Raw genomic sequence first — 14499 nt, forward strand, 5'->3', positions numbered from 1 at the left:
GGATGTGTTGACTAAAATGGGTCCTACTTTGGAGACCATCGCAAACTGAGTAGGTCTGCTATGTAAAAAAAAATTGTCTGCAGTTTCTTTTGTGTTACATTCTAATAGGATGCTTTCTGGAGACCATGAGAAAAGCCTGCAGTTCATCTACTTGTTAACTACAATTGGTTTTGATGAATCTTCTCACAGTATGAGGACAGAGTTCCAAAAACCGAAAAATGGGGATTCACTAATACACCAGTACAAATAGATAATCTCTTTGTGTGTTGAAGTATAATTTTTTTCCTTTGATACTGAATCCACAAGCATATATAGGTAATTTACGATCACTTACAATAAGACTTCCTACCTCCGAAATTATATGATGTTCAGACAGACTAGTTCATAAATTTTCCTCTAGTACTTGACAGGCTTGCTTTCTTTTTTTTTTTTTTTTTTTTTTTTTTTTTTGAAGATATTAACCACTCTACAATACTTGTTAACACCATAGTATGCAGATGAAGCAAGGTGATTTCGCTTGTTTTCTATCTAAGGTGTTGAATTGAAATTTTCTGTGAATTTCATTTCCTTTAATAATGCCTTCTTGAATCTGAATTCAACGTAATAAAGATGTCTCCCCTGACAATGTCCCATTAACCACAGGAGTTTGCTTATACATAATCATCTGGCAATATAGCTACTTAAATTGTATTACTTGTCCTCCGCTATGCACCATTTACTTTTTTCCATAATCGGTTGTTTTCACTACATGGGAACATTTATTGGCTTAATTGGGTTTGATCTAAGAAGCCTTTTGTGAATTAGTATTTTACTTTCTTGCTCAATGAATTGTGGAAACTTAATTACCAAGATCAAATTGCACGAATAAATATTCTTAAAACTGTTTTTCCAGTTAATACCTTTTAGTGGCTCTAAACAGCTTTGTAGTACATAGCGTTTGCAATTCACTGGTATCACGTAGAGACATGAAGAACAAACCTTACAGTGATACAACAACTTGAGCAGTTGTAACTGCAGTATCAAACATGTCTTTGTCGATAACACATGGCGCTCCAGTCACATCTCTGCGGTAGACAGTACATTTTAACCTCCTGCCAGTATGCCTCTATTAAGTCCCGCTCTCTCCAGCACTCACCATCTCTGAAAAGTGGAGCTTCAGACACCACCAGAAGACACTGACTGTGCATCAATGACTGCATTCAATTGTTCTGATGGCAAGTCTAAGATGCTGCACACTGAGTTCTGCCCCCTCACCCTCAGATCGATAGAGCATGACACTGATAATATTAATAGCTGGCCAGTGATTGTAACCTATAACCAAGCAAACAAGTTTGTATAAAGGCCAATTCAGCTGTTGATCTATCACAGCACCACTGAATGTCTCATAGCATTCTCAAAGCTATGTATTTCACATGTATCAACTTTAAGATATTTAAAATAAATGTGTTAATATTTTATTCATTTCGTAGATGTCTAACGTGTTTGACTGCTGTGTAAACTACGGACACAACAGATGCACCTAAAAGTAAAAATTCCACAAGTGAGAGTTTATTTTGAACACACAAACCTTCCGACTCCATGACACACTAGTCCACGGAGATTTTTTAATGCAACAATCGTGTTAACCATACAAGAAAAAAATAAACTCAAACAAATGAAAGTCAGGCTCCAGTGTCTGAAGACAGTGGCCATATGTGTAAGTCTTTGCCCGTGTGTTTGTCTTTTTTATTTCAGAAGACAGAGTGTGCCCGAAAGCCGCCTCTCTGTGGAGAGTGGCAATCTATCCTTTTCCTTTGTTATTTAAAAAGAAAAAGTGGGACAAATATTGGTGGAGGAGGTGGTAAAGTCTATGAAATTCCCAATGAGATTAGATAAATTTGAGTACTACCACTAATAATAATAATAATAATAATAATAATGAATCACCAGCAATTTAATTCAAGCAACATAGCCATCTACAAAGATCCCTCATGGTGGTCTATGTTACATTAATTTGACAATAGTTGATTGTTTCTTCCACATCTTTACTACATGTATGTATGACAGTGTGGTATACAGGATGGTAATGGCCGATTTCAGGAATAAACGATCCTGTCTGGAAAGCAAAAAATGATTGGGTATGCAGACTACCACTGACCTAAAGGGTACAGAACGGTTGACAAGCACATGAAAGGTGTACATAACCACTTCCTAGGTGTTTGAAGTACTATTCTTTACAGCAAAATAGTTTAAATATTCAATTGTGTGTGTGTGTGTGTGTGTGTGTGTGTGTGTGTGTCACATGTCCTCCTATCAGCATGGCATTTTAGGTGATAAGTATTGGACATCCTCTCCTCCCAATATTTCAATATAAAATTATATTACTACATGTTTGATGGCAGTGAATGACAAATGGGGGAAAAACAAACTTAGGTAACAGCAGAATGCAACTCAAGAATTACAAATGCTTCCTCAATATATTAGTGGATATGCAAAAAATGTGTAAATAAAACGCTACAAACTTATTTAGACAAAACTGTCATGTTTAAAATAATTCCAGCAGAACATAAATACATTTATGTTATCTGGCGTTCAGGTAACAAATATTTTAACAGCAATGTGAACAGATACGAAATTCTTCATGCATGCGTAACCTTTCACTCACACTCTCATATCTCCTAGTCACACATGCCTGTCACTTTCACAATCACAGAATCACTTTCCTCAGAAAATTCTGTTAACAAAAATGAACAGAATTCACAGCACTGTATCACATCACATTCCTTCCATATACACTGTCTGCTCTTAAATTGTTCCTTGAAAATAATTCAAGTTTTATCCTTGTCTCCACAGTGTGCCTTGCAGTCAGCGAAAAAGACGAGCAAAATCTCGAAGTGCATGTGAAACAGCTTTTGCTCCTTCCGCCCTGTAACAAGATACACACATTTTATCTCCTCACATCTGAAAATAATTAAAGAAAGAAAATTTGCATGCTTCAATGCTTCTTACCTTGTCAATGAACGATGGAAATCCAGAAGCTGTTTAGGTGTTGCTGTAACACTGCCCCCAGGATTATGCATTGGCAGAGCCTTGACCGCCTCTTCTAACCACTGACCAACAGCCTGATGATCACAAGGGACAGTGAAATTTTGCTGTTATTATGTGAATTTTTTAATTCTTTGTCTTAATAATGACTGACATTAGCTGTTCTTGTTCTCTCTCTCTCTCTCTCTCTCTCTCTCTCTCTCTCTCTCTCTCTCACACACACACACACACACACACACACACACACACTTGTAAGACACACAAATACAAAGAAGGACAATGTTCTTTTTTTCCACATTCATAAATAGCTAACAACTATTGTGAAAGAGATCTACGGGAGAAGTAACTATTTAACAATATGCCAATAGCAAAATGAGTGATAGACATTTACTGGCAAAAGACTACCTCAGACAGCAGTATTTTATAAGAGAGATTATCAACAAATTATGGAAACACAGAGCTTTAGCCAATTTTCAAAGCACCAATTATTGAACATAATACATTATATGATAAACAATAACCTGCAGTGTAAGACTACAGCAGTTTTATAAAAACAATGGACAGCAGTTTCCTCTTTGAACCTATTGTTTCTTTGTACTCAATCGAGATGAATTCTCCGAATAGCATCTCTTTTAAATTGATGCAAATTATTTTTCTTTAATTATAAGAATGTGTGGTGTGTGTTTCCTTTAACTATTGCCTTTTAAGATAACCAATTTTTCATTGTGAAAATGTATGCTTAATGATAAAAAATTGTTAACAAGGGATCATCTTAATTTGCAAAATAATTTATTAATGAATATGTTATTATAGACTTCTACACAATCAAAAAAGTCAAGTTAAGTTTAATAGTGAATACATCACAGAAAACATAAAAAACAGATGGAACTGCTGTCTAATGCCAAAGTCCAATCAATTTGCATGACGTTGTAGCATTGACTTTATAATCATCACATGTCCATAAAACTTTTCCAAGAAAATAACTACACGCTAACAACTGGCCATTTCAGTAGTGCTGCCTGATGTAGCACATAACTGTTACCTACAGTTACAAGGTTAAAATAAAATTACTACAGAATTCATTACTCACTCCCACACAATTGTTTCCCAAGGCTCGTACAAACAGCTTTATTGAAGATTTAATCATAATGTCACTATAATTCTCATGGCAAGAAAAACAGAGAACCAACTTTGATCACAAGTTTACAGAAACTTCTTTGGCAAAATGACCTTCAGCAATGTGCATGTCTGAGCAATGATCTCAGAAGTGAACAAACTGTCTGTGCCAACATATAACACTTGTTAGAACTGTTGATGCTATAACTACTTGGCATTCAAATTGCACTGGAGAGAAAAAAAAGGTTCTACGAGTTTCTCTCATTAAACGATAACTTTTCTCAACATTTAGTGTTTCCTGAAGCTGCCTAAGCAATCTATTTGAAATCCTGAACACCTCAACCCCCTCCCTCTCAAAATTTGAATTTACAGCTTTAGGGGGGAGAATTTTTTTGGCAGTACAGAGTGCTGGACACAAACACAATCTGTAAGAAGCTCTGAATCATGGATGGGCAGACTGATATTTTGGGCTCTCAACATCTCATTATTCCATTCTCATACATGTTGTTATGTTTTCTACTGAAACTGTAGAACAAAGTAGATAAAAGGCTAGCTCTGCACTACAGCATTAAATCTGTGCTCTTTATTTTCATGAACAAACCATGAGAGATCTGCAATTTAATTTAACATTCTATTTTTGGTTACTGTAAGCTGCAGCCTGTTAGGTTAATTTGTTTTAATTGGTCTTGTATTCCTGTCAAGCAGTAACTTTGTGTACCTCCTATTCGATTTTTCTTGCTGTTGCGCATGTACACTTGAATAAATTTTAAGTACATACACTTACTCAGCTTCTTTAATACATGAGGCAAGAGAAATTCAGACACAAGACATACTTTACTCTAAACATTCTTTATTGTTTACAATTTTCTCCTTGTGCAACTGACTAACATTTTACCCATTGTACAGAATATGGAAATATGTCTTCTGTCATCTTTTCTTTCACAACTTTCTGGTCCCTAACACTCATTACAGAAATTTTCTAAACTAATTACATTTGACAGTTCATGGTGTTGTGGTAATGTAAGATATTCCTTGTCTTCTGTGTTATGTTTGCAGCTATATAATGACCCTTAATAAGAAAAAACTGATGTCAACTTTGGGGTCTCAGAGATGCAAGCATTAGCACAGCGTGATTTACACACACACACACACACACACACACACACACACACACACACAAAATCAGTGTTACATCTGCATATTTTGCCCTTTTCTGTGCCAAAGGCAATGTAGATCATTTTAACTTCTAGTTTTGCACTTGTCATATCTGTTACTCTCAAATGCAGATGGACTGCTGATAAATTTTGTAAGTGATTAAATGCATTCTGAGGCTGTGGTTAATACTCCCACCTGCTTGAAATGATACCTGGAAGATGTATGTGAGTGAACTGCACACATAATTCTAATTAATTCCTTTTGTGCATAGTTAGTTAGTTTGTTCCATTGATCAATAGCACAGAAAACCGTTATGATGTGGAACGTGTCAAATGCACAAGAAATGCGCCCCTCCCCCCCCCCCCCCACTGTAGTGATATACCTAAATATTTCTATTATCTATCCCATTCCCTTAAACGGCACAAAATGCGTATATTATATCTCCAGATTTATTTGCTCATATTCAAGAATTCGTTGTCAACGAGGTATGATTTCAATTTGTTCTTGAAACTATTACTGCTGTCTGTCAGGCATTTTATTTCATCTGGTAATTTATCAAAAAGTTTTATAGCAGCATATTTTACCTCTTTCTGTGCCAGAGATAGGTTAAGTAAAGGATATTTTATGCCTCGGTATAAGTTACCCCAAAATATTATCCCTCAACACATCAGTGAATGAAACTGTTTTACCTTACTGATTTTTATGCCTCTGAAGATGGCAATTATTTTTATGGCCAAAGCCGACAAATCTAAATGTTCTAGCAAGTCTATTATAGAGTTTTCCCAGCTGAAGTTTTCAACTAGAAACTTACAATTTTTACCCTGTTTATTATTCGGTGCACTAAGTTAATAGCAGGTGGATATTTCTGACTGCACATAACTGGATGTTCTATATCCCTCCCTCTCCCTTTCCCACTTCAAAGTTTAAAGTTACACCATTTGTGCAAATTCAGTCAGTAACTCTGATGCACCAGAGGGGCTCCTTCTGTAAGCTGAGAAGTCACAAAAAAGACCTATCCCAACACTCTCATGACAGTATACTTTCAAAGCGTTCGGTTTTCGCAAAAGTTGAGCCTAGTGCCATTTTAAAAGCTTTTTAGAGAATACAACAATAGAGACACGTCAACTAAAAAAAGATAATCATATTGTCATTACAGGCAGCAGCAACAACAACAACAACAACAACAACAACAACAACACACATAGAAATGAAAGCAATACATCCCTGTGATGTTTTCAAACGTATTGCGAAAACTACTTCGTACAAATGCTGTTATCACAAACATGCTAGTGCAACATGGTCTGCCACAGATGTCTTGTGTAAATCAAGAGATTCCGCACTACAATTCTGAGCTAAGGAAACTGTGTGATAAGTTTACCTATGTGCATAGGTGACTTTTAATACAGACACAAATTCAAGTAGTACAGTCAACTTGGAACTCAAAGTGATGTATTAAGCTCACACAATCTTTTAAATATAGTAAGCCCAAAATATTAACACTTGTGAAAACATAATAGCAAATGAGAAATGGGATTCTGTAGACCAGGTGAAATAGTCTGATGACAAACAGAAAAAGTTCTACTCAACTCTGTTGAGTTGTTATGAATATTGTTGTCCAGTCACAAAAATGAAGAAGGTAGCTAAGCACTGCCAAAATGGAAGTAATCTGAGACTAAAACTGATTAGGCTCTGGCACAGTATACATGATCTAAATACGCTTTATAAAGCCACTGCTATTCAGGTTTTTAAGGAAAAATGCAACTGGGCATAGCAAAGTTTTAAAACAAACTGCTAACCTGAGGAAGCAGATTAACTGCAACACAACAGAACTGTCTGACAACATAAGTAAAGGATCTTCGGAGCTGATTGAAATGTGTAAAGGTCCCAACAAGATGAACACACAACCATTTAGTGGAAGACATGACAGAAATATTGTAAAAAAAAGGTGATTGAAAAGTGTAAAGGCCCCAACAAAGTGAACAGAGAACCATTCAGGATAAGGCATGACAGAAACATTGTAAAAAACTCGAGATACTATATGTAACATTTTTAGCAACTGCTTCACTTCTGCTGACCATTCAACCCATATTATAGAAGCAGAGTCACCTAACTCAGTTTACCGAATTTGAATTTGTGAAAGGGAATGAGCGGGAAGTATGCAAGGCAGTACACATGCTAAAGAAAAGAATTTTCATCTTGATGGGATGGTACATACAGTGCTATTACTAAGGAATCTCTAAACCTCTTTCCTATCTGATTAAGTATAGCATTAGAGGAAACCCGTAGCCAATTGTTCTAAAAATGAGAGCAGGGAAAACAGTGTAAAAAGGGAAGTAAGGAAGATGTCTCCAAATATTCCCACTTTTAGTTAGATGTTTGAAAGTGTTACCCTTTCCCAGCTAAGTGCCATTTTCACAAAACACAAGCTGCTTGCAGATTCGTGGCATGGTTTCAGAAAAGAGCTAAGTGCAACCACTGTCATATGATTAGAAATTCAGACTGTTGGATCTGCTGTGAAAAGGAGTGCAGGAGGAGCTTTTTTTAATTTGTCTCTAAGATTTTCAAGAAGTCTTCGACAGAAAAATGGCACGCTTGTAGAGTTGTTCTATCTGTAGCCTTCCATAGTTTTTATGTTATTTCTGTTTTTGTGAAACAACTCTCCTAGGTATTTCATTACATACACAAAAAAAGCTTTGCATCACCTCAGTTCCAAGAGTTCTGGAACCTGTACAGAAAATTGGAATAGAGATCAACATAGACATCATTTCCGCCCTTTTTATTGCTCATGAAAACCACACATTGCATGTTGTACCACCATACAGCGAGACCTTCAGAGGTGGTGGTCCAGTTTGCTGTACACACCGGTACCTCTAATGCCCAGTAGCATGTCCTCTTGCATTGATGCATGCCTATATTCTTGATGGCATAATATCCACAAGTTCATCAAGGCACTGTTGGTCCACATTGTCCCACTCCTCAATGGTGATTCGGCACAGATCCCCCACAGTGGTTGGTGGGTCATGTTGTCCATAGACAGCCCTCTTCAATCTATCCCAGGCATGTTTGAAAGGGTTCATATCTGGAGAACATGTTGGTCACTCTAGTGGAGCAATATTGTTGTCCTGAAGGAAGTCATTCAAAAGATGTGCACGATGGGGGCACGAATTGTTGTCCATGAAGACGAATGCCTCGCCAATATGCTGCCGATATGGTTGCGCTATTGGTTGGAGGATGGCATTCAGGTATCGTACAGCTGTTACGGTGCCTTCCATGACCACCAGCGGCATACATCTGCCTCACATAATCCTGCCCCAAAACAGTAGGGAACCTCCACCTTGATGCACTCGCTGGACAGTATGTCTATAAGGCGTTCAGCCTAACTGGGTTGACTCCAAACACATCTCTGATGATTGTCTGGTTGAAGGCATATGCAACACTTGTAGGTGAAGATAACATGATGCCAATCCTGAACGGTCCATTCGGCATGTTGCTGGGCCGATATTTACCAGGCTGCATGGTGTTGCGTTTGCAAAGTTGGACCTCGCCATGGACGTCGGGAGTGAAGTTGCACATCATGCAGCCTATTGCGCACAGTTTGAGTCTTAACACGACGTTCTGTGGCGGCACGAAAAGCATTATTCAACATGGTGGCTTTGCTGTCAGGGTTCCTCTCAACCGCAATCCGTACGTAGCGGTCACCCACTGCAGTAGTAGCCGTTGGGCGACCTGAGCGAGGCATGCCATTAACATTTCCTGTCTCTCTGTATCTCCTCCACATCCGAACAACACTGCTTTGGTTCACTCCAAAACGCCTGGACATTTCCCTTGTTGAGAGCCCTTCCTATCACAAAGTAACAATGCGGACACGATCGAACCGTGGTATTGACCGTCTAGGTATGGTTGAACTACAGACAACATGAGCCGTGTACCTCCTTCCTGGTGGAATGACTGGTACTGATCGGCTGTCGGACCCCCCCTGTCTAACAGGTGCTGCTCATGCATGGTTGTATACATCTTTGGGCGGGTTTAGTGACATCTCTGAACAGTCAAAGGGACTGTGTCTGTGACACAATACCCACAGTCAACGTCTATCTTCAGGAGTTCTGGGAACCGGGGCGATGCAAAACTTTTATTGATGTGTGTAGAATGTGTACTGGGGTAGTTCTCACATGTCGACGTATACCATTTCGGCTGTGCAGGATTACAAATGATTTGAGCTAGACAGTGTTTGTACTAGCTGACAGTCAACATCAAGTGTCAGCTCTTTCAATCTGGAATCTTCCAACATGAGCTTCATGTTTTGATGAATACTGCATACTTTCACATTATGGGTACTAGCTGTATCAGCTAGAACACATTTCTTGAGTCATAACTAGCAGAATTTGGATGTCCTATTTTCAGTCCTGGATGTTCAGTTTTTAATGCTTGGCACATTTCATCTTGATTTTCCAACACCAGTCGTTTTTGTTTACGAAACGTCAAACTATTTTCCTTGACAAACAAAATCATTCCTCCCAGGCAAAATGCATGTCTTCTCTGCTGTAGAATTCTATGACATAGTTCATAACATGTTCACTTAGGACACACCTAGGTCTCAGATTAAAAGTTGCTACAATACCACATTCTGTAACTAATTGTTTTGCTTTTTGCACTAAATAGTTTGAGGCACCAAATTAATTTTCAGTCCTTCAAATGCTGCAATATTTCAGAAGAAGTGCCAATATTTGGATCTTATCACTGCTTATGGTGCTCTTTCAACTGCATGAAGATTTCAGATCCCACATTTATTTCAGCCTCTGCATTCTCTCCCAAACTGTATATCCATTTACTGTATGTTTCCCCCCAATTTCACATTTTTCACCAGGGAAATCCCAAAGTATGCCAGACTGTAATTTAATGTAACTATAGCAATATTTGAGGCTATAGATGTATCCAATTCATCTGAGGGGTTATACAGGTTTGCAGTTCCCAAGTGTTTTAATGTAGATGGTTCAGCCACTGGTCCTTGTTTCTGTGTAAAATTTTATCATCAGTTTAAAAGAAGACATCTATTGAGATATTCAAGGTCAAAAGTTAAGGTGAGTGACCTTAAAAATGTACAATGTTTCAGTTAAGTCATGTTGCATATCATTTACCTGCAGCCTGGACCTCCTGTAAGATGTTTACAAAATAGAGCCCATAGAAATTTTGTCTTGACATCCTTAAGTACAATGCTCATCGAAACATGTTACACAGTCAAACTCTTCTCTGTCACAGAAAGCCAATCTCACATGGGTTGATGTTTGTACAAGGCCAAACATTATTATTGCCATTTAAAAGTTTTGTTTCTTTGTGTGGTGTGTTTACTATAAGATACAGAACATGTTGAGCTAGCAGCAGAAGTGTTTAGCACAGTGTTAAGACAGTTATAAGCCTTGCAAACGAACCTCAAAACTGTACATTTGTGGGGAACACAATGAATGCTTTCAATATGAAACACACAGCTGCCAATACCACAGCCATATGTCATGCATAGTTAATGGGGAATTGATGGTATTGCCCCTTCTGTGCTCAACATTGCCCCTTCTGTGCTCAAAAGGTAACTTCTTTGTTTTGCTGGTCCAAGTGTAACATGCAGACTTGCTATCCAATTTAAACAATGTTCCACTGTCAAACTCCACAGTAGTCAAAGAGGCATGAATAGAATTTAACTAATACAAGAGTGACAATGCTGTCCAGTTGCTGGTTTTGGAATTTAGAGTCCACCAAATCCTCACACAGCAAGATTAATCAAGTTATAGGAGGCAGCAGTCACCTTTGAAGATAGAACTAATATGAAATATAGTTACAACAGCCTCTCAACTGACAATTGTATGTTGAAGGTATATTGTGACATTCAACAGTGTCTGGTGCACTGTGCGTTCAGACATACTTGTACTCTGCCCAGCATTAAAGTCTGACATTAGTTCGGTCACAGTTTGTTGCCTGTCCTATTTCACCAGTCTGCCCAAAATACGATGTTGACACCTGAACTCACAGGCGGCCGCTCAACCCCATGATGTCTGGATGTGGCTTCCCCTTGGTTTCGCTACTTGTTGAAGATACCCAGCACACCATTCCTCGAACACCAGACAAGTCATGCAGTTTCCAAAATGTTTGTGATGAACCTCTGGGCCATCACAATCTGCCCTCGGTCAAACTTAAATCGATACTGCACCTTGCCCATTCTACACACAGACAGCATGCTCAATGATACTATATGCACCGCGCATGTGTCTGACTAGCAGTCATTCCTCAACAGGTGATGCTGCTATCACCTGGATGGGTTTGTGTCAATAGTAAATCAGTGGTTATAATGTTCTGGCTATCACTGTATATATCTGTACAATACTTGAACACATTTGTTCCTGGATCAAAATTCTCATGACAGGCTGGACACAGCACATTATCCTAGATGAAGGAGTCATCTACAGACACTGAAGAAATGTCTTGTGTGTCCCAGCAGTGTGTAACAGGATCATTGCTCTTCATGTTAATGGCTTTACAGATAGTATTAGTCACAATCTCAGACTTTTCTGAAATGATGTAGTTTCCTTTAAGGAAAATTTCGGCAGTAAAAATAGCACCAATACCTAGTTAGCTCTCAACAAAGTATCAACCTTGTGCAAACATATAGAGGTTGCACAAAGTAATTGACCCCTGTCCACAAACAAATTCTCATCCCTAGCACTGAGAATGTCTATTCAGTTGTTCTGATAGTGCTGCTGTCTTAGACAACTGTTGCCCAATTTATGTTGGAAGAGGCAAATGAAGAAGCAAAGTCTCATTAGAATGTGTGAAAGACAGGGTTGCAGTAATTGCTTGCTATTCCAAACTCACAACAAAGAAAAGAGAGGAGGAGGGGGAAAACATCATGGCAACTACTTCTCAAGGCTTCACTGCTTTGGGAAATACACCAAAGATACATAAATATGACCATCGCTCAAGGTTTCGGTCTTAGACCTGCTGCAAATGGCCAACTACTGCCTACAAGGCAGCAAGAGGAACAATTTATGATTGTGGGACATGCGATCAGCATATCGTCAATCCCTTCAGCCGTTATTGCCAAAAGATGAATCTTGATGATGCCACTGCTTTTATGTCCAAGCAGCTCCTTATTCGGCGCCTTGGGTCTGAATGGACGCCGCTCCATGCCTCCCTACCTCAGAAAAAATCTGAGGAGGTACCAGGAATTAAACACAAATCCTTCCCCACTGAAGGTAGTGAAACTAACCGTTTTGCTATGGAGGCATTTTACAACGAAGAAGGAGAAGAAAATTTTACATGAACGCAATATTGACCAAAAGGTTGTCAGGGGATGGACACACAATTTCCATGTGACCCATGTGCTTTATTTTACATTTTCAGTATATAATAAGTGATGTCACTCGTTATACTACTTTTTTTTACCCCTTTTTTTGTCTCAAGAGATTTCCCTCCGACAGTGCATCATCAGACTTTTGTTTCGGTTGATGCTTTCTTTATGCCACTATTAATTCTTTGGTACCCTAGTGAGAAACAATTGATTATGAATATCTACCTTTGTCTAATTATTGTTGTACTGACATCAGTTTTCTGCTATGCAGGCAGGTTGTTTGTGCCTCTATTTCCTGAGGTCCATTGCTTCCTTTGTAATGTCGCTGTATGTGCTGCGGTCCTGTACATATCCAGGATCTGAAATCTCTCCTTCCCTTCCACATAACTATTTAAGGCTGTTTTTATTAGCTTCTTAGCCTCTTCTTTTTTAATATGCCCAATCCAGTTTCTTTTCCTTCTTTTTATTACATTCAGTAATCCTCTCTGCACTCCCACTCTTCTCAGCACCACCTCATTTTTCAATCTAGCCATCCAACTTTTTCTTTGCAGCCTCCACCAAAAAAGCCTAGTTCTATCTTTCTTCCTCGCTGTCAACATTTCAGCAACACATAGGATACACCTTTTGAAACATTTTATTAGACTTTTCTTCAAATATTTGTCTGCACTGCTGCAGGAAGCTCCCCTTTTCTTACAAAAGGGCCTCTCTGCCATTGCTTTTCGGTTTTAATTTCTGTGGTCTTCATCCAGTCACTTTCTATTCTGCTTACTAGGTATTTAAAGCTTTGCCCATGTTCTAATATTCCTTGATTTTGCATTATCTTCACCATTTTATTTCCTGCTAGGGCCACTACTTTAGTTTTTGTTGTTTTGATTTTCAGTCTGTAACTCCTTCCTTTAGCTTGAATGGAATCCACTACATCCTGTAATACTTTTTCATCTGTTGATTTAACCCTTTAACTGCTCTGGATGTGTTAACGCGTGCCTTTTTACCTGTCCCTGTGTGCTCTGAATGTGTCTACCCGGTATTCTGAACGTATCTATGCATACCGCCTTAGTGGCACCTGTGACCTCCTGACATGTTGATACGCACTGCCGCTTCTTCCCCTGTGGCCTCTGGCAGCGTTAACGCGCCCAGTCGTATATTCATGCCGAGCGCTTAGTAGCTGTTCAGCGTTCCGCCGGCACAGTTGAAGTCTCGTGAGTGTTTGATGCTGTATTCTTGTGCTGCAGTTTTCGTCTACACTTTTATTGACTGTTGATGCTGTTAACGTTATGAGAAGAAAATGGCATGCAGTCATGGTTGTACAGGTGAAGAAATCATCGAAATTCTCACTAGAAGCAACAGTGAGAATGAAGTTTTTGACAGCGATGATAGTGATTATTCTTTGACTGAATCTTGAATTAACAGTCCTGTGCCGAGTACTTCAGCTGGAACAATGCATCTGTCAACAAGGGAGGGATATCATTCAGAATCTGATGGGCCTGAGAGTGATAATGAAGTGCCAGTGGAAAGAGCTCGCTTTAGTGACACGTTTTACTGGAAGAAAAGTGATTTTTGTCCACTTATGCATGCGTTTGATGCTTCACCTTCTGGGCACAAGTGTGGTTTAGGGCCAGATTCGAGTGTTTTGTTATATTTCCTGACATTTTTAACAGAAGAACTGATGAAATTTGTAACAGATGAAACCAACAGATTTTTTATATATACGAAAGAAAATACACCAGAATCAGAGCATTCTCGTTTGTCCAAACGGAAAGAAACAGGTTTTGAGGAACTGCATTCCTTTGTCGCTGTTTGTATGCTAATAGTTTGTGTGAAAAAGCTGAAAATCAGTGACTATTGGTCCACAGACATACTCTTGAACACTG

At 38.7% G+C, this 14499-nt stretch overlaps 1 protein-coding gene across 1 annotated transcript in view; it reads right to left on the bottom strand.

The window, feature by feature from the left end:
• Positions 1 to 2501: 2501 nt before the first annotated feature.
• The window catches only part of LOC124619467 (transportin-3), a 205794-nt gene continuing 193796 nt past the window's right edge, over positions 2502 to 14499 (bottom strand). The window contains exons 17-18 of the mRNA XM_047145867.1: positions 2989 to 3101; positions 2502 to 2905 (exon numbers count right to left, since the gene is read on the bottom strand). Of these exons, the coding sequence (XP_047001823.1) occupies positions 2845 to 2905; positions 2989 to 3101 (174 nt within the window). The 3' untranslated portion in view covers positions 2502 to 2844. The remainder of the gene's footprint in view (positions 2906 to 2988; positions 3102 to 14499) is intronic.

This window comes from Schistocerca americana, chromosome 6, assembly GCF_021461395.2.
Source record: "Schistocerca americana isolate TAMUIC-IGC-003095 chromosome 6, iqSchAmer2.1, whole genome shotgun sequence".
Lineage (NCBI taxonomy): Eukaryota > Metazoa > Arthropoda > Insecta > Orthoptera > Acrididae > Schistocerca > Schistocerca americana.